At 48.0% G+C, this 25,105-nt stretch overlaps 1 protein-coding gene and 1 pseudogene across 2 annotated transcripts; both read right to left on the bottom strand.

The window, feature by feature from the left end:
• Positions 1–300: 300 nt before the first annotated feature.
• PLAAT5 (phospholipase A and acyltransferase 5) lies at positions 301–24,654 on the bottom strand. 2 transcript variants are annotated; one of them, XR_009245224.1, is made up of 7 exons: positions 24,459–24,654; positions 23,917–24,007; positions 22,684–22,792; positions 8,810–8,918; positions 6,572–6,834; positions 5,566–5,791; positions 301–366 (listed from the first exon to the last, which is right to left on the bottom strand). XR_009245224.1 is itself a non-coding variant. In XM_058662399.1 (6 exons), the coding sequence occupies exons 1-6, from the start codon at positions 24,607–24,609 to the stop codon at positions 5,699–5,701; spliced, it is 816 nt and encodes a 271-aa protein (XP_058518382.1). In that variant the 5' UTR covers positions 24,610–24,654; the 3' UTR covers positions 5,525–5,698. The 2 variants fall into 2 exon arrangements, 1 of the variants encoding a protein (XP_058518382.1); XM_058662399.1 differs by lacking the exon at positions 301–366 and having other exon boundaries at positions 5,525–5,791.
• LOC101517198 (transcription initiation factor TFIID subunit 12-like) lies at positions 20,175–20,803 on the bottom strand (annotated as a pseudogene).
• Positions 24,655–25,105: the final 451 nt, after the last annotated feature.

The following is a 25,105-nucleotide window of genomic DNA, read 5'->3' as shown; positions in this document are numbered from 1 at the left end:
GTAGCTGGAAGTGAATAATTAAACCTAGACTGCAATCAGATACCATAGGGGGGAAATTAACAAAGTGATACAAGCAAATATTTGCCTTTAAGTTCAGAAATCTTTGTCCAGACTTAGAGAGATGTATTTAGACATATCATGTAGTCTATCTCTAGGGCTGAGGAAGGAGTGTCTGGGAGAGAAGATAAGGGAGGAATTTGGGTACAAGCCCCATTGTGCAAAATGGAGAAAAAAACTCTCCCACTCTGTGGGAAACCAAGAGTATAAGGACGCATGCTTAGGCACAGACTCTAGAACGAAGAGTTGGTCTCCATTTTATTATCACCATCCATCAGCAATTTTAATACTTTGAGTGGCAAAAACCTCCTACCTGCAAAAAAACCATTTTGTCTAAATTCTAAGTGATTGGAGGTATCGTGTACACTGTAGACAATACCTCTGGGGCTTTACGTTAGCATACCTTGGTTCTGCTTAGTAATCGTCACACTCCACTGGCGTGATGATTTCAAGAACTCCCAACAGAGAATCAGTTGGTCCCAGGCACCTGTGGACTCTGCCAAACACACTCATTTTTGTTTCAAGAATAAGTCCATGGGATTCAGAATGCCATCAGCCTACTGTGGGCATTATTACATTTTTAATCCCCATGATACACATAGTCTGGCCTTTGGTGGGATCAAGAAAAGTTTTTTGAGCACTTGAATTACTTACTTATTTACATTGTTCTTTGTGGCCTGTTGGAGTTCTACACATATGTCAATTTAACGCAGTAAAACAGAGTGTGAACCGTGAGCTGTAATGCTCTTGTGGGTAAGTAGACAAATCTTTATATATGATTTTTTTGAATTTCAATTAAGTTAGACGTGTTTTAAAATCATTAACTCTTTTTAAAAAAAGATTCAAGAATAAGAAAGCAAAATGTTATCAGTGATCCAATTCAGCAGCGACCTCTATCGGACCTTCAGCATATGTTCCTATATCTTTAAATTCACTCATTGGGACCCTACACGGTAGCCTAGTGGCTAAAGTCCTCCATTGCATGTGCCAGGATGCCATATAATTGCCAGTTGTGTCGCGGCTGCTCCACTTCCCTTTCAGCCCCCTGCTTGTGGCTTAGGAAAGCAGTTCGGGATGCCCAAGGCCTCGGGACCCTGCACTCACGTGGGAGACCTGGAAGAAGTTCCTGGCTCCTGGTTTCAGATCAGCTCAGCTCTGGCCGTTGTGGCTGCTTGGAGATTGGACCAATGAATGAAGGCTCTTTCTCTCTGCCTCTCCCTCCCTCTGTAAATCTGACTTTTCAACCAAAATTAAGTCTTTAAAAAATTTAAAATAAAATTCACTGCCTGAGCACCTACATGAAATATCAGTGTGCCAAGCTGTTCCCGAAGGATCAAAGTTCAAATGTAAAGCACAAAAAAAAAAAAAGAAAAAACCTATTGAGTAAATAGTTGTGCCTTATAATATTCCATGTTTTCTCCACTTCTCCCATTAACTTCCTACAAAAAACTTCAGGCCCAGAATCTGTTTCCCAGAGAGCTTCTCTCTAGCGCTGGATAGAACCAAGCCACAGAAACTGCAGACCCCAAAACACATTTTTGGGTTTCCTGGTTTCACCAGGAAGGAATCCCAGCCGTGAGGGGGGATCAAGAATTGACTCCTGTGAAGTCAGATCAGGTGCTGGGACTCCCGCTCCACTTCCACGTCCACAGTCATCACTTGTTTCTGGAGAACTGACCCCTTATCTTGTTTAAAACCCACATCCTGAAATTCTAAATCTCCTATACTATTTTCCACTCCAAGATTTGACAGCCACGTTAGACAGTGAGTTCCTCGCTTTGTTTAAGCTGTTTAGTTCAGCTTCCCATCCCCTGTATCTGCGGTGCTCTTGTGGCTTCGGAGTCAAGATGGAGTCTTGAACAGGTTCTTCCCCCGTATTTAGAGATTGACAGGTCAACAAAGCCACACACACACCCGTGTTTTCAACACCTTTCTTAATATTGTACATCTGCAAGACACACAACCCTCCTGAGTCCTGCCTTGTATGGTTGTAGTCCCAATTGTGAGCCCCAAAGATCTCTCACTAGCAACCCACAAGCAGCTGTCAGGGCACTGCTGTTGCTGCTGCTTGTCTTTCTTTTTCTTTTAAGATTTATTTATTTTTATTGAAAAGGCAGAGAGAAGGGGAGACAGAGAGGAAGTTCTTCCATCTGATGGTTCACTCCCCAAGCAGCCGCAATGACCAAAGCTGAGCCAATCCAAAGCCAGGAGCCAGGAGTTTCTTCCAGGTCTCCCATGCACATGCAGGGTCCCAAAGCTCTGGGCCATTCTCAAATGCTTTCCCAGGCCACAGGCAGGGAGCTGGATGGGCAGCGGGGCCACTGGGATTGGAAACAGCGCCCATATGGGATCCTGGTGCATTCAAGGCAAGGACTTTAACTGCTACGCTATTGCGCTGGGCCCAACACTGCTTCTTTATCGTCCTGTGAAGTTCCTGGGTTTGGGGGAATGAGCTTCAGGGATGCCCTGAACACCCATCCACATGAGGAAGTCACAACGTCTAACGGAAATGATGAAGAACACATAGCCACAGGATGCGGGAAAGAATTCCCAGGAATTTTCCTGAAGTTTGCCAAACAGTTCCTGGCATGGCCAGAGCACTCGGTGAGTTTCCCCATTGTTGTTATGGGTTTATTCCCATTAGCTGTTGGTAGAACTTGTCTGTGAGGGTTTCCAATCTAGCAAATGCCCTGGCTTAGAGGCCTCCAGAAGCTATGAGTCCTGGGTCACCCAGAGCTGCACCCTTTTAACCTCAGCTCTTTTAAACACTGATATTATGCTGAAGGCAGGCTCTGGGTGCTAGAGAAATTTCTAAAAGTGTGGCAGCTACAGCTCCGGAAAAATCAAAGGAGATCATGGGGTCCTGGTCTTCCCAACTCAGAACTGAGTACAGTCAGCCCAGCCCACACACCACACACCACGCACCACGCACCACGCACAGGTTCAGGGAAAGGTGGTGTCGCCACCTTCTATTAAGACACACACAAAAACAAGAGTCCGTGGCCTCCCTGGTCTTTCCTTTAAATAAGTGACTGAATAGACACATCGAAACTTAAGCGGCTACAAATCACATTCCACATTGCCATCATGTCAGAGATGCTTGAACTTCAAACTTAAATATCAAGAAGTGTTTTTAAAAGCAAATTTAAAAGATTTTGATTTTGAATCAAGTCATCCAAGTCATCACAAAACAAATGTTTTTGAAACAAATACCATTGTGATCAAACAAAAGAACAATACACAGCAAGCGTCAAGGGCTCAGTAACAGCCCAGTAACAGCCTGACTGTGCCCACCACAGAGCCTACTCAGCGGGAGTTGGCTTTGAAAACACCGGGAGGTGAGATGTGGAGAGAGATCAGAGCTTTCAGCATCTCAGAAAGCCATTTTAGTTTGTGTGACTGTTCTTTGTACTGATAAAGTGATGAAAATTTTAATAGGAACTGTGTGAGGATCAGAATGGTCTATGATCACCAGACCACTGTGTGTTCAACTCTACAGAAGATCTCAAAAGCATACAGATGTTGAATGTGGCTACGAGAATATGTGCCTCCTCTTTTAAGTGGGATTTTTTTTTTCAAACTATTCCCTCTCTGTCTTCCACGCGTACAGTGAGCATTCCAGAGTTCAAAATCTTACTGTGCCAATGGGAGGGAGCAAGATGCTGCAGATAAGTTTGTGCCCCATGCGCCACTGTGCCTTGGGTCCTGAAGGTCTTCTCCAGCCCTGACCACAACCGCTGGGCTGGAGCTAAGGTGGATAAGCCAGGGTTGGCACTTGGTAGACACTCGGAACTCTCTGTGGGATGAATGAGTAGACTCAAGCATGATCTGCTCTGTCCCACTGAGTGCTAAGAGTCGGAGAGGTGGCTTTCTGTCCTCAACATAAGCAAGAGGCGGATGATACACGCTTAGAAGAGAGTAAACACTCCTGGATGCCAAGCGGGGAAGAGTGGAGGCTACTCAGTTAATCAAGGCACATCTGAATAAAGATTAATGTGATCTCTGAGTTGAAATTCATCTCCAAATTAGAGGCTGCACTAAGGGGCCGGCATGGTGGTGCAGTGTGTTAAGCCTCCGCCTGTGACGCCAGCATCCCTTAGGAGCACCGGTTCAAGTCCCAGCTGCTCTACTTCTTATTTAACTCCCTGCTTTTATGCCTGGAAACCAGTGGAAGATGTTCCAATTTCTTGGACCTCTGCTGTCTCCCATGGGAGGTACAGTTGGAGTTTTATGTTCTTGGCCTCAGCCTGGCCCAGTTCCGGCCTTTGCAGCCATTTGAGGAGTAAGTGGATCAACGGACAGAAGATTACCTGTCCACCTACTATCTATCATCTATCTAAATCTCTTTGTAACAGCATAACAAGGAAAAGAAAGAAAAAGGATGCACCTTGAAGCTGAGTTACCTTAAAGCTAAAAAGAATCCACTTCATGAATTATAAAATTCTGTTGTCAGATTCGGCTTCTGAGGCAGTCCTGATCCAGACTGTGCCACGAGTGAAGAGACGACAGGAGGAGGATATGGAGCATCAGTGATTTCCAGGGCTGGGGCCACTGGCTTCGTCGTACAGGTGAAATTGAGGTCATGCTCCTAAGTTCAGGTGCTACACCATGTCCACACTTCAAGACAAAAAAATCACTCCTCATACATTGGAGGACAATTGACTGAATTATTTGGAAGGTTAATCTGTGAGGCCGGCATGGCAGCACACTAGGCTAAGCTGGTGCCTACAATGCTGATTTGGGTCCCACATGCTCCACTTCCAAAACAGCTCCCTGCTAATGTGCCTGAAAAATCACAGAAGGCAGCCCTGGTCCCTGTCACCCCCGTGGGAGACCCAGAGAGAGCCCTAGGCGCTGGCTTCGTTCTGGCCCAGCCCTGGCTGTCACGACCATTTTGAGAAGTAGCCCAGTGGGTGAAAGATCTCTCTCTCACTCTCTTTCTATTATCTACCCTTTCAAATAAATAAATACATCTTTAAAAATACACATCCATCTAACACCCATGAGAACATAAGCTTCAAATTTTCCGGTAATTATAAAATAGAAATGCAATAAAGAACAAAATTGAGGTAGAGTTTTTTTAAAAAAAATATTTCTTGGAAAATGTGATCCTAGATTCAGACACAATTGGTCCTGAGTGACAAGTCACAGCGTTCCCAGAAGGCTTCCTCCACTGGATTCTGCCGTGGGTTGGCAAGGGCAGTACTAAGAGAAGTAGAAGGAAACTAGAGACATTCTCATTCAACACAAAGAACTTCCGGAAAGAGTTCTTTGTCACTGGGAAAAAGAGATTCAGGTTAGAGGTTCCCAGAATGTTTTGGGGATGTATTGAAACATCAGAGTTTATGGCCATCCTAAAAAAAAAGCAAGATTTCTGCAAGGAATGTAACATCAAATGGGCGTGTGGGAAGTCTAGCTAACCTGCAGACCATCATTCTGTCCATCTCAAGAGTCCATGGACCCCTGATCATATCAGTTGGATATATTTCTGCAGAGGTAATTGGATACATAGTAGCATCTTCTGCAAGCTCACAATGGTCTTGAACAAGGCTTTCAAGAGAGGAGGGCCAGGGGAGGGAAAAAGGCTTGCTGCCTTGGCCGCTATCAGTAGCTCTCCCTCCGCTTGAGGCTCTCAGCACCCTCAGGCGGTGACTGCTTTGGGCCGCATGCTGTCCACCATGGCTGAGATCACCGCACCTGCAGCCTTCGCTCCTTCCATCAGGACATGCTCCACCTACAAAGCATCATCGGTTGCACAACAGTCAGAGCCACTTTTAGGTTTCCACCCTCCTCCACCACCTGTAGCCCCAGTAGCCCTCATTAGGGATCAGACTGCCTTTTCCTTCAGGGAAATGTCTTCAGGGAAAAGTCTTTTCCTTCAGGGAAGGATCCAACTGTACTTTCCCTTATTTACAAAAAGCCTGGAGTTGAGACGAACATCTATGCCCAAGGGGCTCCCTTTTCTCCCAGCATTCCTCCTGATTCCATTGCACTTCAGAGCTACTCAGCCCAGGAACTGCCTGCAGCGTGTGTCCAAAGGACCCTGGAGTGGCACAGCGACCAGTGCCCTTTTACTACACAGTGGATGAGAGCCAGGAAGGGGAGTCACGAGGCAGAGCCATACGGTGACAGAGCATCCAAGCCCAGCTCCAGGCTCAGGGCTCAGGATTCCCAGGCCCTAGGCTTTGCCAGAGGGCTTGGGGCATGGGGTCCCCTTTCCACACACAGATGCTCCTGGAAGCCCTCACAGCAGAGTCCACCAAGCAAGCATGGAACACAGACAAGCGGACGATGCAGTGTGCAGACAGAGAAGGTGTGTAACGTGACCGGCCCAGGGCCCTTTCTACTCCTTCTGGAGAAAGGAATGGAAATACCTCCTGAGCCATAAGGTAAGATAGAAACACAAGGCCCACCCCCGCTGGCATAGGGAACACTGGCATGGAGCCACTGCCACAGACATTGAGAAACCCATAGGAAGCCCCATGAGAAGCTGGCCGCAGAGCACAAGCCGCACCTGCTGGCTCCTGGGCACGCCATATCGGAGGTTGTTGACAAAATGCTCACAGTTCCCTTCGATCAGGTTGTACTGCACAACCTTGTTGATCATCTTCTTCGTGCGCCGGATGATCTTGTCCACAGGCAGGGGCAGGTAGGTCCCGTCCAGCTTGTTGTTGACCTTCCAGGAGCAGCCGTGCAGCACGTCCTCCAGCCGACTGTATTTCACCACGGCCTGGTTGCTGAAGACAGACATGATGCTGCCGGCCTCAGCATCATCGCCTGCACACCAAGGACAAGCACAAGCTGAAAGGTTGGTGCCGTATCAGATTTGGGGTTCAGCAGTCTCCCCTGGAGACTCCAATTTCACCACCCATCAAAGGCAAAGCAAAGAAAGGGAATTGGACCTGACCCATCATGGAGTGTCAAGTTTCCCTGAGAGCCTATCACCCTGTACTGACCTGCCCACTCGCAATCCTCACCAGAGTCTCTTACGGGACAGTACTGTACCATGATGCATCCTGTTGTGCTGTGTTAACATGAATCTGGCTTCCTAACCACGTTCAGTGTCCACCCTCTGGTCAGGTCAGGGCTGGCGTGGACACAGTCACAGTGGCTCTGTGACCACCTCCCTCAGTGGCCTCACAGGTGACCATCTCCCTCAGGGGCACACACAGGTGAGGCTGAGCCCCCAGGCTTTGAAGATGCCCTCTTCCACCAGCCTCCTCAAAGAACTCCTCAGCCCTTATCCTTATGCCAATCTGGGGACTCAACAGCCTTGAAGAAAGAAGGCTTTGAGGGCTGCCACATTATTACGGTCAGTCCTTGGAGGTGACAGAAACTCAGAGAGGGTCAGGAACCCACCCGAGGGCAAGAGCAGCCAGAGCAGGGAGGATATGGAATGTCCTCATGACAAAGAAACCGTCAAAGACCTAGGAATGCCAAGTCAAAGATGGAGGTCAGGCTCCTGACTGCAGCCTGGCCAGCCCTGGCCATGACAGGCATTTGGATGAAGCAGCAAATGGAAGATATATTCATTCTCATTCTCTCTCTCTCTCTCTCTCTCTCTCTCTATCTCTCTATCTCTGTCTCTCTTCTCCTCTCTCTTTATTCTCCTCCTTCTCCTTCCTCTCCTCCTCCCATCCACCCCCCTAACCTTTCAGTAAAATCAGACTTTCAACAATGACTTTTTATACCACAACCCAATGTGAGGCCCCTCTGTCTTTGCTGTCTGACTGGCCTTGTTCTTTTTAAGCATCTAAAGATCTGATTCTACACAAGTTGGAGCTAGCAGTTCAGCAGGAATGGCAGAGCTCGGATTTGAAGGAAGATCTGATCGGAGGTGTGAGAACCTGTTAGCTGTCTCCTGGGTGATGCTGGAGGGAAGTCCCCAAACCTGGCCAGGGGAAGAAGAGTGAAGATGAACTTCCGCCATCTTCAGGTCTCCTTCGAGACAGCAGAGAATGAAGAGGAGAGAGGGTCTGTAAGGAAGGCCTAGAAAGGGGAGAAGCTGGGACTAAGGAGGAGCACAGGGCTGCTGTCAAGTGCTGCTCACAGGCTTCCTAATCAAATGCGTTTGGCACAGCACCCCTCTGCAACTCAAGAATGGGACAAATGAGTGGGACAAAATTCAAAGAGCTTCAGAGAATATGCAATGGAGCCCCTCCCCAGCCCTGCCTCCTCTCCCAGCTCCCTCCGCATGTCCCATCTTCTGAGGACACCAAGGTGACCAGTGGCCCCATGTCACTCCTTTCCTGGGTGACCCTCCTCTGTTATCACCACCTGCTCCCACAAAGCCTCCACTAAAACCCAGTGAACTCTTGAGTCCGTCTCAGCCTTGTGTTAATGCTGCCTAGAGAAATGGTAGGAGGATTGTTCTCTCTTTAGAAGGAAGTGGCCGGGAACAGGTTGGAAAGACAGGGAGACAAGGAAAGATGAAGATACCACAGGTAGACAGGCAGCTGGAAGCAGCCTTCAGTGACAGTAGGACTCAAGCGACATGTGAGCACCTGCACCCTTCCCACGTACTACCTGGAGGCCCAGGCTCCCAAATCCCTGCTTCCAAAGAAAGGATGTCCTGTGAGGTCAGGGAACTTGGGTCACATGTAGAGCTGGACAGAGATCAAGCCCCGTGAGCCCATGAAAACAGGAATGCTTCGAGTGTTGGGCTACTCCAGAAGTCCACCAGTGGGGAACCAGATGCTAGCTGTATCGGTCAACAACACTACCAGTGTTTCAACAGGGTAACCAGTCTTACTTGGAGGGGCCAGATGGACCACGCAGTCATTCTCCACATAGATGGCCCAGTGCTCGTAGCCAATTCGGAAAATCTCAATCAGGTCTCCAGGTCTGGGTCTTGCTTTGCTCTATCATGGGCAGGGGGAAAGAAAGAAAACACAGATACAATTGCACCTGCCCTGGGAACTCTGGAGACCCAGTGTGGGGATCAGCTACAGCTCAGCCTGAAGATGCCCTCACTGTGACTCAGCACTTCATGTAAACCCAAGCTGGAGAACACAACACACTCATCACACAGAAAACCAAAGGACTACCCTCTCCCACGGCCAGGTACACTGCCACCATTACCAGGGTCATCAGGGCCAGGTACCAGTCAGTACACTGCCTCTCAGTGCAAATGTACCTCCCCCATGCATCTGTGGCCAGCAGTGGAAACAAGTGTTTCTCCTTTTCAGTGGTAGGCACCAGCTGGACTCTGGGAGGTTCCACCAAGGGGTGGACAGCATGATGATCACAAGTATGGGCTAAGAACCCATGCCTTGGCCTAGCAGCACATGGCCCACTGGCAGAAAAACCTGGTACAAAGCCCCGCTGCCCTTGCTGGATCCCTGGGTCCCTTGCAGGCCCCGCACAGGGCCCACCTGCAGCCCAGAGGTGTCCTATCCCCTGTCTGTCCACACCACCCACTGCTGACGGCCCCTCAGTCCTGCCTGCCCAGGGCTGCAGACCAGCTCCAGCTCAACCAGCAAAGCTCCTATTAACTGGGCGGCTGACCCGCACTTTCCAATGAGGTCTAGCCTTGCCAAATGTACTCTCTTTAGAACTTGCCTCATACCTTATGGCTACTATTTTACCATAAGCCCATGGTGATTTAAAGTTCCCATGTTCATCCTGCTGCCAGATCTCTCTCCTGGCTAGATGCAGAATGCTGGTACACGCTCTCTAAGAGGCCTGGGGGAGAGAGTGTTCACAGAAGGTGTCTATTGTGTGTGTGAGTGTGTGTGTGTGTGAGTGTGGGGAGGTGCGTTGAGGAGAGAAAGAGAGAAGGAGGGATGGAAGGAGTGATTGAGACTACCCATGTAAGTGTAAGAGAGTCATGAATTTGATGAGCATCTATTTAAACTGTCCTGGCCATAGGAATCTAAACCAACGGCTCAGGCTCTGAAGTCAGAGTTCATTCCAGCAGAGAAACACAGACATCTGAGCTTCTCGCTGGTTTGCATACAGCAGTGTACACGCGAGCAGGTGCATGCAACCAGGTGGGCATGCTGACCAATGAGTCGGGGGGGACACATAAACGTGCTTCCACATGTGTGTATATATACATGCAGGTAGACATACATGACCATCATGGCTCTGTACAGGTAAAAGTCTCTGCAGGTACTCACCTCACACCCACAAATCCCCTGGATGCCCCTAGCAATTTCATATTTCTTCCAAGAACCAGGACTCTCATCCTTTTTACTCTGGCAACATACTCAGGAATGCAAACTTTCCATCCAAGATTGGCTTCCCCAGATTCTTCCTCCTCCCTCCAAAAGGACCCCTGAGTTTGTCCAGGAGAAGCATTGGGAAGAGCCTCTACGCCTGGTGCCCCCTGCGTCTCCCACACATGCGCATGCTCACACCCAGGAGAGGCCTGCTGGGAAGTCACAGCCAGCTCTCTGGCGTTGCTTCTTGCCCCACTTGCAGCCATTTCCTCCAGACCGTATCTTTCCTCCCGGTTCCCAGGCGTATTTCCTCAGCTAACCATGGTCACTTGGCAGAGCAAGAATTGCAAATGCATGCATTTTAAGTGTACAGTCCGATGACACCACACACACACAGACAAGCCATGTGCAGCCAGCATGGCATGACAATCCCATTGGAGAACACATCCCTGTCCACTAAAGACTCCTCAAGCCCATTTGCACTCATTCTCATCTCCTGTTCCCAGCCTGGGGCAACCCTGTCCCCATGACCACTCACCCGCTTTTTGCCCTGTACCAACCCCCAGCCACTGGTCTAGCTCCTGCAGATCTGCCTTCTCTGGGTACGTCCTCCGTGTAGAGTGCTACAGCTTGTGGGCCTGGCTGGCTGGCTTCTCTTGCCTGGCGGGTTGCATCTGAGATCCACCCATGTTGTAGCAAGGATCAGCACTCCACAGCCTGCGTGCACCACCCACGGGGTTTACCCTTCGTCGGCTTCCTTCAGTCTCAGTTTGGCTGGTCTAGTTTGTTTGTCCTTCTATAGAGGTTTCAGGACCTCGCTGGTTTCTACATACTAGGGTGGAGGTTTTAGTTTGGATGTGCACCGCAAGGCCCAGCGTGGCAAAGGCTCAGTCGCGTAAGTCTCACGTTAATGGTGCTAAGAGGGTGGGAACAGAATGCCAGGATGGTGCTAAAGAGGTGGCATCGTGGGAGGGGAACAGGATGGGTTAGGTCCCTGGGGGAGCCCCAGGCCCAGGGCACAGTGAGAGACACACAAAGAGAGACACCAAGATGTCCTTTTCCACGCAAGGCTCTATGCTGCCCCAGGATCTCACCCACAAGAGTCAGAGGGGCCTGATGGACTTTGGACTACACATCTCCACGGGCCAAAACAAACTCTTTTTCTTCTTCAGAAGTAGCTTGTTTCTGGCATCTTGTAGTAATGAATAGCTAAAAAAAAAAAAAAGACATTACTCCTGGGAGTGGTGCTGTGGCATAACGACTTAATCCTCTGCCTGCAGCACCAGCATCCCATATGGGCACTAATTCAAATCCCAGCTGCTCCACTTCCCATCCTGCTCCCTGCTAATGTATCTAGGAAAGCAACAGAGGATGGTTCAAGTGTTTGGGCCTCCCGCTCCTGACTTCAGACCAACCCAACTCCAGCTGTTGTTGCTGCTATGTGGGGAATAAACCAGCAAATGGAACATCTGTGTGTGTGTGTGTGTGTCCCTCTCTCTGTGTGACTCTGTCATCATCTGCTGCCTTCCCAGACCCTTGGCAGAAAGCTGCGTCAGAAGTGCAGTGGCTGGAACTAGAACCAGGCAGACTGGAACTCTGACACAGGGCACCGATATCACAACGAGTGGCTCAACCTGTTGCCCCACAGCAGCAGCCCCTGTGGTGTCATCTCGGGCTAAGCTTAGTCCTAAGAGCTGTCACGCCATTTCACATAGAATCCTTTTCTTAGTTTCATTTCCAGAGGGTTCACAGCTGATACAGAGAAACATGACTCATGCTTACACATTCGCCTGGCATTCTGCAACCTTGCTGCGCATGGGTGCCAGCTCTGTCGGCTTTGCAGGTGTTCTTGTAGATTCCACAGAACACTCTGTGTGGCTGTGCAACACAAGGTAGTCACAGAGTTCCTGCAGGTGATCCATCACAGGTGGAGAAGCCCCACCTTTGACTGACAGCATGAAAGAGTTCTTTCCATGAATGGCAATCAGATTTAGTTGGATGCTGATTCCGGGCATACCGAAATAATAATATGGATTTTTGTTACTAACACAGAAGAGTACACTAATCACTTTAAGGGTGTCACATCTGAAGCTGGTGTGGTGGCACAGCGCACTCATCACCTGCCTGTGGTGCCAGCATCCCATATTAGTGTCGGTTCAAGTCCCAGTGACTCCGCTTCTGATCCAACCCCCCTGCTAATCACTTGGAAGGAGGATGGCCCAAGGCATTGGACCCCTGACCCATGTGGGAGACCTAGAAGCTCCTTGGCCTCCTGCCTCAGACCCACCCAGCTCTGTCTCTTGTGGACATTTGGAGTTTGAGCCAGTAGATGAAAGATTCTCTCTTTTTCAAGTAAAAATAAGCCTGTTATTTTTTTTTAAAGAGTGTTGCATCAATCTTGCATTTCCAGAATAAATCTGGCTATTGTGTGTAACCTTTTTTTATATGTGGCTGGATTTGATTCAATAGTACTTTTCCAAGGACGTTGCACACATATTCATAACAGATTTTAGTCTCTAGTTTTGTTTTCAAGTGGAGTGATCTCTGTTGATCCATCGTAAAGTTCCTGATTTTTTGGGCCCGGCGGCGTGGTCTAGCAGCTAAAGTCCTCGCCTTGAAAGCCCCGGGATCCCATATGGGCGCCAGTTCTAATCCCGGCAGCTCCACTTCCCATCCAGCTCCCTGCTTGTGGCCTGGGAAAGCAGGCGAGGACGGCCCAATGCATTGGGACCCTGCACCCGCGTGGGAGACCTGGAAAAGGTTCCTGGTCCCGGCATCGGATTGGCGCGTACCAGCCTGTTGTGGCTCACTTGGGGAGTGAATCATCGGATGGAAGATCTTCCTCTCTGTCTCTCCTCCTCTCTGTATATCTGGCTTTTCAGTAATAATAAAATCTTGAAAAAAAAATTTCCTGATTTTTTTTTTTTTTCTGGCAGTTCCCACTTGTTTTTGAGCCCTCTAGTGAATGTTTCATCTCATCCACTGTACTTTCCGGACCCAGGATTTACATTTGATGCCTTTTACAGTCTCTGCCTCCTTCTGGGCATGACCTGTTTATGCGGTCATCTTCATCCTGCCGTCCTCTCATTCTTCAAGCCTGATTTCATTGACTTCTTCACGTGTTCATCACACAAGTGTTTGGGACTACAAGGATGCTTCAAGGTTCTGAGGAAAACGGAATTCAAATATCAGCGTATTTTGATGCAAAAGATAATTTTCATATCGAAATGGACTTGTCTCTTTTTAAAATTTATTTATTTTTATTGAAAAGGCAGATCAGATTTATGGAGAGAAGGAGAGACAGAAAGAACTTTCACCTACTGGTTCACTTTCCAAGTGGCTGCAGTAACAAGAAATGAGCCGATCCAAAGCAGGGCCTTCCTCCAGGTCTCCCACACAGATGCAGGGTCCCAAGGCTTTGGGCCATCATCGATTGCCTTCCTAGGCCACAGGCAGGGAGCTGGTTGGGAAGTGGACCAGGGAGGACATGAACTTGTGCCCATATGAAATCCTGGCCCATGCAAAGTGAGAATTTACCCACTTAGTCATCACACTGGGTCCATAGACTTATTTTTTAAGCTTGTGAGTCAGGAAAGAGTGACCCATACACAAAAACAAAATTATATTTATATTTTTATTTATACATACACACACACACACACACACATCCTGGGAGGCATCAATGGTGACACCCGTAACGGGGTACCGCTGCCCATGTGGGAGACCAGGTTTTGCTCCTGGACCCACGCCCCCACCAGCCAGGGCAGCTGAGAGCATGTGGGCAGCAGACGGCAGTCCAGCATACTCCTCCATTCGGCCTCTCTGACATTTTTTTAAGCAAAGGAAAATGTAATGAAGGTGTGTGAACACTAGAGGGCGCGCCAAGCTAGGCTTCTCAGAAAGCACAGTTAACTCCTTGCAAGAATATTTTTAATTGGAAAATCAGACTTCATTTCCTCTTATCATAGGAGCTGTAGGTCACCCCTCCCTACAACTTTGGAGGAGGTCATACATCAGGGAGGATGAGAGCCAGGGGCTGTGGGACAGCTTGTCAAAGGTGGCCCAGATCAGAAAGAACTAGAGAATAGTGTCTGGGTGGCGGAAGGCTTCGAAGAGGAAGGGAGGACCACCACCCCTTTCCCTCACAAGCCACAGCAGGCCTATTTCTACCCTCCAGAGACAGACACTCAGCTGGAAAAAATGGTTTCTGTGAGGCCCCCTCTCTCTCCCCAGGTAAGCAAGACTCTGCACAAATCTGACAGGTGCAGTGCTGAGAAGTCAGGGGAGGGTCCTTGCTGGACAGCTGGTGACGGGAAGGCAGGAGAAGGAGCAAAATAAATGCATCCTTGGAACTTCTGGGAGGGAGAAAAACAAACACAAAGCCCTTCAGTTGTTTCTAGAACACACAGATTCTCGAATCCAACCCAACCAGACATGAGAGTGAATGCGGGAAGCCAGGGGTGGGAAAGGATCTGTTTGGGAGCCTTGTCTTCAGCTCTGACTCCAGCCCAGAGGGTACCTGAGCATGGAACACTTGGAGCCTCAGGCGCAGACATGACGCAAAGAGAGAGAAGACGCGTTGTCCTCATCCACGGCTTCAGTGGCTCCTGGCCGGCCACTGCTAAGAACGTCACTACCACAGTGTTTAATTGCACTCCTTTCGCGTATCAGGACATGTCACACACGCCATCCTGCTCTGTCCTGACCATGCTGTGAATTATCCTCTGCTTATCACACTGTCAACTCCATTCTCCCTCCAAATAGACCTCTGGGAGGACCTTGAGGACAAGGACTCCACTATTTCTCCCCAGAGCCCTGCTGGGGTTTAAAAACAAACAAAAGAAAAAGAGCAAAGGAGAAAAATGCCACAGACATCGACTGAGCAAAATCCTATTCAACCTTTATCCCGTATTTGCTTACATGAATAGACCAGCCAAAGGAACTTCCAGAACTTGGCCTTAAAAAAAATGGAACTCAACTCTTTCAGAGTCTTAGGAAGCAGTGTAGAAAGCGACGGCCACCTTGCAGGTGCTCAGGCAGGAATAACTATCATACAGCGTGGAAAGCAGCTGACTCGACATAGTGCTACGCCAAAAACATTGACAAGGATGTTGACCTTATTATCCCGGGCCCCAGCAGAAGCGACTCCAGCACCCTAAGTCAAGCTGACACTCCCCTCCAGGAATGTTTGGGATGCTGAGTCACCTGACCTTGTCTCTGTGCAGGGTCACACCTGCCAGGGTGACAGGTCACAAGCAGGGCAAATTGAGCAGCTGCTACCTGCCCCATCTGCACACCTGAGGTGTGTACAAGGCCAGTGCTGCACACCCTGGGCGGCCGCTTCCCTCACGTGGTCACCATACCATGTAGAAGTGGTCCCAAGCTGCCTCCCACCAGGAAGCAGTGTGTCAGACTCTCCTGATGAGTAAAACCCTTTATTTAATCTAAAGACCCTCTTTTTCTCAATTCCCTTCATATGGCTTTGTTCCTCTAACAGCAGGCTGCTGCTCTGTACTGATCCGAAAGACAGCTTTGCTGGTGGGCCCTGGCTACTGACGGTAAATCTTGTGAATTTCCTGGTGTGTGGTGTGGTTTTGTGGCGCAAAAAGCTAACACCAGGCAATATGAAGGCCTCATAAATACGACTTTCACCGACTTGTTAACATAAATCAGTCCTTAAGAGTATAATCTGACGGGCCCGGCATGGTAGCCTAGTGGCTAAAAGTCCTCGCCTCGCATATGCCAGGATCCCATATGGACACTGGTTCATATCCCAGCTGCCCCACTTCCCTTCCAGTTCCCTGCTTGTAGCCTGGGAAAGCAGTCGAGGACAGCTCAAAGCCTTGGGACTTTGTATCTGCATGGGAGACCTGGAAGAGGCTCTGGCTCCTGGCTTCAGATCGGTTCAGCTCCGGCCATTGCCCCTCTTTAGGGAGTGAACCAACAGTTGGAATATTACTCTCCCTGTCTCTCTCTCTTTTTCTCTCTCTCTCTGTCTCCGTATTCTTAAAACATTAAAATTAAAACTAGGAAAATGCTTGTTATATTAAAAAAACTAAAACAAGGATTAAAATAGAATAATCCACAAATGCAACAAAACAAAATCATAAAATATTCAGATTGGAAGAAGTCAAGAAAAAAATAGAGAAAGCAAACAATGAAGAAAACATAGGAAATAGAAAGGCAGACTTAAATCTAATCCTACCAATAGCCACATTAAAGTACGTGGATTAAATAACCCCCCAATTAAAGGGCAGGGCTCATTAGACTGAGTTTTTTTTTTAAAGATTTATTTATTTTTATTACAAAGTCAGATATACAGAGAGGAGAGACAGAGAGGAAGATCTTCCATCCGATGATTCACTCCCCAAGTGAGCCACAACGGGCCGGTGCGCGCCGATCCGAAGCCAGGAACCTGGAACCTCTTCCGGGTCTCCCACGCGGGTGCAGGGTCCCAATGCATTGGGCCGTCCTCGCCTGCTTTCCCAGGCCACAAGCAGGGAGCTGGATGGGAAGTGGAGCTGCCGGGATTAGAACTGGCACCCATATGGGATCCCGGGGCGTTCAAGGCGAGGACTTTAGCCGCTAGGCCACGCCGCTGGGCCCTGGACTGAGTTTTAAAAATGAAAACCCGATTCTATGCTACCAACAGAAAATACAACTCACATAATTCTGAAAGAAATTTAAAAGAAAAGCAAGATATATACTAACAATAATTGAAAGCTGGAGGAACTGTGTTAATATCAGGCAAAGTCGATTTGGAAGTAATGAATGCTAGGAATGATAAGGAAGACAACTTTGCCCATCAACAATAAATAGCAATAGTAAATGTTCACATATTTCCTGTCAGTGTCTGATAATTCTGTGATAATAAACTGATAAAACTGCAGGGAGAAATGAACCAACCCACAAATATAGTTAGAAATTTTAACACTCTCTTCTATAGAAGGGCTCATTAATGTTCTGATAAAGTAGAATTAAAAGATGTTTATTGTGATGCAAAAAGACATTGAAATTCTTACAGTTTTTCACAATAAGAATTTTGTAACAACTTTTTGGAAGCCTCTTGAGTAACTGAAAAATAGAACCAACACTGTGACCAATCTGGCGTGATATTTCTAGGCCACCCTGCTGACCACAGCAGAAGGGACACGCTGCCAAAGACCTTGCAGAACCTTTGCCTCTGCACCCATAAAACAGGTTGCAGAAGTTTAAGCGAATTCAAGTCAACTGAAATTGACTTGAACATTCTCTAGCCACAACAGAATCTCGAAAACCTGCAAGCACTTGAAAATTTAATAATATGCTTTCTCATTATCCATGGGTCAATGAGTAAATCAAAAATGAGGGGAAATATTGAAAGGAATATAAAAACACAACATGTCTACATGTGTGGCATGGCACTACAGCATGACTAAGGGAAAGTTTACAACGATAAATGCCTCTACTAGTAAAAGCAGAAAGGGTTACAATGCTCTCACAGCCACCTGTGACGTGAGCAAGGCAAGGGCTAGTCACAACCAAAAGAAGCGGAATCAGGAAATTCCTAAGAAACACAGCAAATACCAGAAACGTAGAAAAAAAATAAAAATAGTAGATACAATCAAATCAAAATCTGGTTCTTTGAGAAAATTTCAAAAATGAATAACTATGTGATAAGCTGATTAGGAAAAGAGGACAGTGACGATCACGTCCGTCAGGAATCGGTGAGATGATGCAACCACGGAGTCTACAAGCATCAACCAGATAACAAGGGGATAGTATCAGCAACTTTACGCCAATACATTTGAAGTTACTGTTTATGAAGAAATTCTCTGGAAGACGCAACTGTCAGAGTTCACTTAAGAAGAAGGAAATAACCTAGTTATTCCTATGCTGTGTCAAACGGCCCAAGAAAACTCCATAGCCAGATGGCTTCATCAATATGTTCTTTTTTCTTAAAGATTTATTTATTTTCATTCGAAAATTTGATTTACAAAGAGGAAGAGAGATAGAGAGGAAGATCTCTGCTTTACTCCCTAAACAGAGGCAATGGCCAGAGCTGAGCAGAGCCAAAGCCAGGAGCCAGGAGCCTCTTCCGGATCTCCCATGCGGGTGCAGGGTCCCAAGGCCTTGAGCCATCCTCTAGTGTTTCCCCAGATTACAAGCAGAGAGCTGGACTGGAAGTGGAGCAGCCAGGTGGGCCTCAAACCGGAACCCATATGGGACGCCAGCACTGCAATACGGGGCTTAATCTACTACACCACAGCACCACTCCAGAACACTTTCGCAGCCATTCAATGAGGCTGACATCATCATAATACCAAAACCAGATAACTACAAGAAAATCAAATTATAGACCAATGTCCCATATGAGTATAAATTGTAAGTACAAATTACAAGTAAAAATTATGAGTAAAAATTATAAGTAAGTTTTTGTAAATTTGTGGGGCTCTAGGGCAAGTAGGTCACTAGGTCACACGTGGTGGACAAGATGGACACCAACGAGAGAGCCCTGAGCATAAACCAGGGCGGGGATCAAGTTGTTCTGAAAAGGCTGATTGGCCAGGGCCAATTCTGTGCCCACCTGCCCCTGGCCTACAGGAGGTGGCTTTCATACCTGTAAGATGCATGCACTCCTGACCCTAGTGAAGATGGGCCCTTAGTACTCATCCTTTCCTGGAATTCCTGGCATTCCCCACCTGAGGCTGCCCACTGTTCCTATACAAGAGTGTGTGTTTCCCAAATAAAGCAGAGCTGCACTGACAGAAACCCTACCATGTCTCTGTGTCTCTAGCGTGCTGGAAGGCTGGGTGGCGGGCAGTGGGCAGTCGGCTCACCATCTCCGACAATGGGGCAAGAGCGGGTCAAATCTGTGGGGGGGAACCCACATAAATTGAGAGAAACAATATATTTTTAAAAGTACATCATCACAGCCATAAGATGTCCCCCCCAGAATTTCAAATTCGGCATAACCAATCAATGGCTTTTATGAAAACTAACAGAAAAGCTACGTGATCACAACAACAGGTTCAGCAAAGTAATCCTTAAAACTCAATATCCATTTCTGATGGGGAAAATAACAACTTTCCAAATAACTTTCCAAGGGAACACAACTATTCCAATTGAGTATAACATCTACAAAAAAATACCTGCAACTTACATCAAACTAAATGGCGACAACCGAATACTTTTCTTTTCAAAGTAATTAGACAAATAGGTCTACCCTCATCGCTTCTACCGAACACTGTGCTGAACGTTCTAGGCTAGTGCAACTTAACGAAGATAAGGGCTTCTGGATTGAAAAGAAAGAGGCGAGACTTCACTGGTGGAGGCCGTGCTTGTCGACACGCGAGGTTCAACGGAATGTACCCAAAGAGCTAAAGCAAATGAGGCAGGCCAACCATCTGAAGGACACACACAGACACAATCAGCTGTGTTCCTGTTTCTAATTTTTTTAATTCTTAAGACAAATCAAAATACTGCCCAAACATCTGAAAATCTTCCCGTACATGTGCAGTATCCACACGATGAAAACTGCAAAATATTGCTGAGAGAAATTATTTTTTTTTGACTAATAATTTCTTTACTCTGGAAAAGCTAATGACAGTCATATTCATATAAACACTGACTGACGTTACAAAGTACAGGGAAAGGAGAAGACAAACCTGCTACAAATCCTGCTAATACTGTCTCACTCAACAAGATCAGCTGCTGCTTTGTCTCTTATTCGATCACTTATCGAATCAACCACAAATAAAATCTTCTCTGGAAGATACACTGCTTCTTTGAGACAGCAGGAAAAGGAACCGGAAGTTGGGATAGGAGGTTTTATTCTTTTGGCAGATCCTCTCAGTCATTATAGATATTGCTGCACTGTTAATAAAAAATATATGCTTCTCTGTAAAGCATTAAAAAAAAATTCCAAGGATGAGATGGCTAAGGTCTCAGCTCAAGTATCTGCAAATACACGCCCTGCCCCTCCGTGTCATTTCTCCGTTGTTTTCCGGATAAGTGCCAGTCTCTGCTTGTGGGCTTCTGCGGTGCAGGCTTTCTTGTAGGGTCGGATTTCCTCGGAGCCAAACCCTGGGATCCACATGTTCCACTGGCGTTCTAGATGAAGTTGGACATCTTTCACCTCCAAGGTACTGGACTTGCGATGCCGAGCAAGCTGGCAGGCTGCTGTCACCACACTTTGAATGAAATCATCAGCCAGCTGCAGCAGCATCTCTTCCACATCTTCATCCAAACGCTCATTAGGATCCACTTCTCTTACTAAGTCTTGTAATTTCTTCTTCGTCAATTCCTGATTGTTCTCAGGGCTGCGACGGCCTCCTGACCAGGGCTGCCTGGAATCTTTACCACTGTGGTGCTGTTGGCCATGGAGCCCTGTGGAGGGGTGCTGGCTGGCTCTGGTTTTATGGAGGAGAAATTGGAGAGGTTGATTAGGGCTGAGGGCCCAAACTGGTTCATAATCTGCCGAGCTTTGGACTTCAGCTCATAGAGCTTATCGAGGTCTTGTTTCTTTCTGGAGCTGTGAGGACCAAGGCCAAGCAAAGGCAGCAGCGTTCTAGCTCCCCATGGTATGTGCAGACTGCCCCGTAAAGCGTTCCTCTCAGCAGCCGGTCCGACTGCGTGGGGAACTGAGAGAAATTAAAGACCTAAGTGAGCAGAACACATATTCCCAAGACAGAAGCCGCGACATTGTTGCTGCCTAGTCTCTAAAGACACAGCAAAGTTGCTGCAAGAGCCAGGAATTTGGAAAGCCCAGGCATTGGAGGACTCACATGACCAGACTTTCAGCATCCAGACAGTGTGGTGTCGCCCTTCTGTGGACACACAGGGCCCACGGAACAAGACAGGGTCCACCGAGAGACCACCCAAGTGAACTTTCTACAATAGAGCCAAAGTAACACAGTAGAGAAAGCCATGACTATTCAACAAGAAATATGTCGGTGCTGCACAAGGTCATACCATGTACAAAAATGGCCTCGGTGTATCAGAGATGTAAATAGAACTTTGAAAACTACAGGACAGCTTGAAGGAAACAGCAGTCTTCATGACCTACAAGTAGGGTACAATCTCTTAGCTCCAATATTTCAGGGGAAAAAAAAAACTTGAGAAAAGAAAGAGCTGATAAACTAAAATCCATCAAAATCTTAAAAGTCTGTTCTGGAAATATTTGTGTCTCCCTCTCTTTCTGTAATTGTTCTTTTCAAAAAGAAATGGAAAAAAAAAACCCTCATTAATTAGATTTTTAAAAAAAGACCAGAAGATAATACAAAGCACCTTAATAGAAAATGTCTCAAGAATTTCCAAGACAGAGAAACAAATAGAGAAAAAAGAGCAAAGGATTTAAACACTTCAACAAAGAGATGCGTGAATAACAACGAGATGAAAAGATGCTTAGCACCATTAGTCCCTGGGGAAATGCAAATTAAAGCCAGAAAGATATACACACACCACCACCAGAACAGTTAGAACTTAAGGCCAGTCATATCAGAGAGGATGTAGGGAAACTGGATCTCTCATATGCTCCAGGTAAGAATTTTTAAAACAAGAGGCAGAATGGTACAGAGGGAGGCCGAGGGAGAGGAAGGGAGGGAGGTTGAGGTGGGAAGGTTGTGGGGAGACAGAGAAATCTATCTTGCCTTACCCCCACCAAATGCCTATAACAGCCAGGGCTGAGCCACGCCAAAATCTGGAACCAGGAGCTCCATTTCCATCTCAGGGACCTGATCGGGTGGACCATCACCAGCTGCCTCCCCAGGAGCATCAGGAAGCAGGCCAGGCAGGAAGAGGAGTAGCCAGGACTCCAGGTGGTTTCAGATGAGCAGCGGTGCCAAAACACCCACCCTACACGCTTTGGAGAACGCTGAGTTGAGCATATACTCGCTCTGTGATCCAACCATTTCATTCCTAGGTATTCAAGCAAGAGAAAGCAAAATACTTGTCTGTTCAAAACCTCGTGCACAAATGCTCACAGCAGATTGATTAGTGACGGCCAGAATCCAGAACACAGTGAACACCTGCCTGGGTAAACAAAGCACGCTCCAGCCCTGCAGTGATAAAAGGGCGCAGCTACACGGGTGGGGCTGAAAATAGCGGCCTGAAAGTGCACAGCACATGCTTTCGATGGAACCCATTTCTAGAAAACACAAGCTAACCTACAGTGACACAAAGTAGATCTGAGGCGGTGAGAGGGCGGGATTACAGAAACACCCAAGAACGTTGGCCCCGACGGAGGCGTTGTGTGGCCATGGTTTAACTGGTGCATATCTGCGTCAAGCTATACTCAATCGGATCTTTAACACATGGAACTCACTGCACATCAATTATACTTGAATATACAATTTTTAATGCTGTAACCAGCATCCAACATGTATGTGGATGTCTTGAGACAGTCTAAGTAGATCCCAGTATACACAGACACAGCCAACAGGTGACATGTGCCAGCCTCTCCCGGCCCCCTTGCTTCACCTACCACAGCTGCTTGCTTGACCAGCCTGCCTTCACTCTCAGCTTTCACCGCTGGGTCCAGTTCCACTCTCTTCTGGCTGGGGATGCTCTCCAAGTCAGCCACAGGCTTTTCCCTAAGATGATTTTGCAATCACCGTTAACCAACAGCACTATTGCATCATGATTGGAAAATCAGTTATTGCAACTCAGATTTCCCATCTTCAGATGCCAGTCCATTCTCAGATTTCCCTGGGAACATATCTCTGTGAAGCCAGGAGCTTCGACACAAAATACTTGTTCATTATGATCATGTAAAATGTGAGCGATGGCCAGAGGACCTTTCAGAAGGGCTGGCTTTGCTTTTGCTAACTTGCTAACCATCTTTGTCAAATGCATGTTAAACAGTGCTTGTACACAGATTTTGGCAAATAAACAGCCCATCCGCGTTTGCACAAGGGCCTCTGCCCTTTCCCTGCTCCGCTGCCACGACCCAGGAACGCTCCTTGTCCCCTGAGCGGCCAGAATAAGGTCCCTATTTCTGAGAAGTCTTCCCAAGCCCTTACACCGGGACTGACAATGCCGTGAAGGCAACCAGAACATTCTGTCCCCTGACATTCTCTCCTTGCACAGGAGAGAAGTGACATAAAGGAGGGATGGTTTTGGAGTCCAAGAATCCCCTTGGGTTTGTATCCCAGCTCCGATCCTGCTTTGGCCGAACTTCAGCTAGCAAATCAATGTCTGAAGTTGTCTGGATAGCAGAATTAAAACACAAGTTTATTCCTGGTGCAAAATAAACAAAACAAAATCCATGCACTCCTGTTTGTCTTTTAGAATTCTCGAGGGCTAACTCCAAGTCTGGCATGGCACCAACTCAAAAAGGGCTGTTTCCTTAACTTTCTCCACACATAAACCCTTCTAAAGAGTGGAGTATGGTAAGTGGAACAGAGGTAGTCCTCATTTTCAATCCAATCCTGTTTCAAAATTTTAGCAACCCAAAAACGTTCCAGAAAGTTCTGTTCAGGCATCCCTCCTGATTTTAGTGGAAATGAATTGAGGGCATTTGCTAGGAGGGTGCCTATGTGGACCACCTCCAGCTACAGGGATCCAACTCAGAGGGTCCTGGACATGACCCTGGCCCAGCAAATGCCACCCACCCACCTGCAGCCCACTCCCACTCAGGCCCACACCAGCTGCTTTCCACTTCATGGGGGGCTGCAGGCCTTGGAGAGACTCAGCCCTCAGGAACCTGGACTCTTACCCCTGCTGGACGCTTCTGCTCTCTTCTGAGGTGTCCTGTGGGAGCTGCCTGGGCAGGAGCTGGGCCAGCGCTTGGGATCCTGCAGTTTCTTCTAATCCAGGAGTGGGAGAGGGGAGAATGTTATTTAATAGTGGAGTGTGGAGGGGGTCAAAATCATTGATTAGAGAGTTCCAGGGAGCATCTTCAGGACCATGCAAAGGTGAGAGGCTCCCAGCTTGGGGGAAGACCAGTGTTTGGCTCCTGGGACACCCTGGAGAGATTTTTAGATGAAGGAAGGGTGTCTGGTTAGGCACTACAGAGTTCAGTTCCTCTGGGAAACTGACTGTTGGGACTTCCCAGCTGCCTCTGTCCCAAACCCCTAGGAAGCCACAGTTGTCTGCAACCCGACCTGCCTGGCACACCCACAACTGCCCAGCCTCCACCTGTGCCTGGCTCATCCCGGGGTTAGCAAGCATCTGACGCCATAACCAGACATCTAGGAGAAAACCCACAACGGTTCCCAGGCCCGGCCTGGCGGGGGAGGCCCCACTCCCAGGGCCTACCTGACTGGGACTCGCTTGAACATCCAGGCGCAGAGTGGTTGTCTTCCTTTACTTCCGAACTGCAGGTTTTCGAGGCGGCTTTGGGCCGCGAGCCTGGGCACCTGGGCAGGCTGGGTCCGCACTCGGCCCTGGCGGCCGGTCTCAGGCCCATCCCGCCGCTGCAGCCCCGCCGGCCCCCAGGCCTCGCAAAGGACAAGGCACCGGCGAGTCCCTGGCGAGTCCCTGGGCGCGGCCCCTGGATGGGGAGCCAGTGGGCTGGGCGCGTGGCAAACGGTGGCTCGGGGCTCACGCGGGCAGAGGAGGCAAGTGCAGGCGGAAGGGCGCCTCTCAGCATTGAGAGGGGACAGGAATGGGGACACTCCAAAGCCCCGGAATCTTGAATGTCAATGCGAGGCGGGTGGGGGGCTGTCTTTAACAAGAAGTGGAAGACAGGGCAGCTGGTGGCGTCAGATACAGGTCCTGTACTGTGAGCTTCAGATCACATTAGAAGATACACTCTGGGGCTGAAATTCTAAGAGACCTTGAGTTTTTTCTTTAAAAGTAGAAAAAAAAAGGTGTTATGTATGTATAATCTGTAATATATAGAAAATATGTGGACAAGACCTGGTGATGGCTCAATGGCTAAAGCCTTACCTTGCACTCCCTGG

The sequence above is a fragment of the Ochotona princeps genome, chromosome 4, assembly GCF_030435755.1.
Source record: "Ochotona princeps isolate mOchPri1 chromosome 4, mOchPri1.hap1, whole genome shotgun sequence".
Taxonomy (NCBI): domain Eukaryota; kingdom Metazoa; phylum Chordata; class Mammalia; order Lagomorpha; family Ochotonidae; genus Ochotona; species Ochotona princeps.
The sequence above is the reverse complement of the archived record's forward strand: the minus strand, read 5'-3'. Positions and strand labels throughout refer to the sequence as shown.

What these genes read in the sequence shown, in the direction of transcription:
- PLAAT5 (XM_058662399.1), bottom strand. Translation starts at nt 24,609, where the DNA reads ATGGGCCTGAGACCGGCCGCCAGGGCCGAGTGCGGACCCAGCCTGCCC. An exon ending in TTCAAGCGAGTCCCAGTCAG is followed by an intron (nt 24,008 to 24,458) that starts GTAGGCCCTGGG and finishes CTCCTGGATTAG; the next exon opens with AAGAAACTGCAGGATCCCAA. An exon ending in AGCAGAAGCGTCCAGCAGGG is followed by an intron (nt 22,793 to 23,916) that starts GTAAGAGTCCAG and finishes AAATCATCTTAG; the next exon opens with GGAAAAGCCTGTGGCTGACT.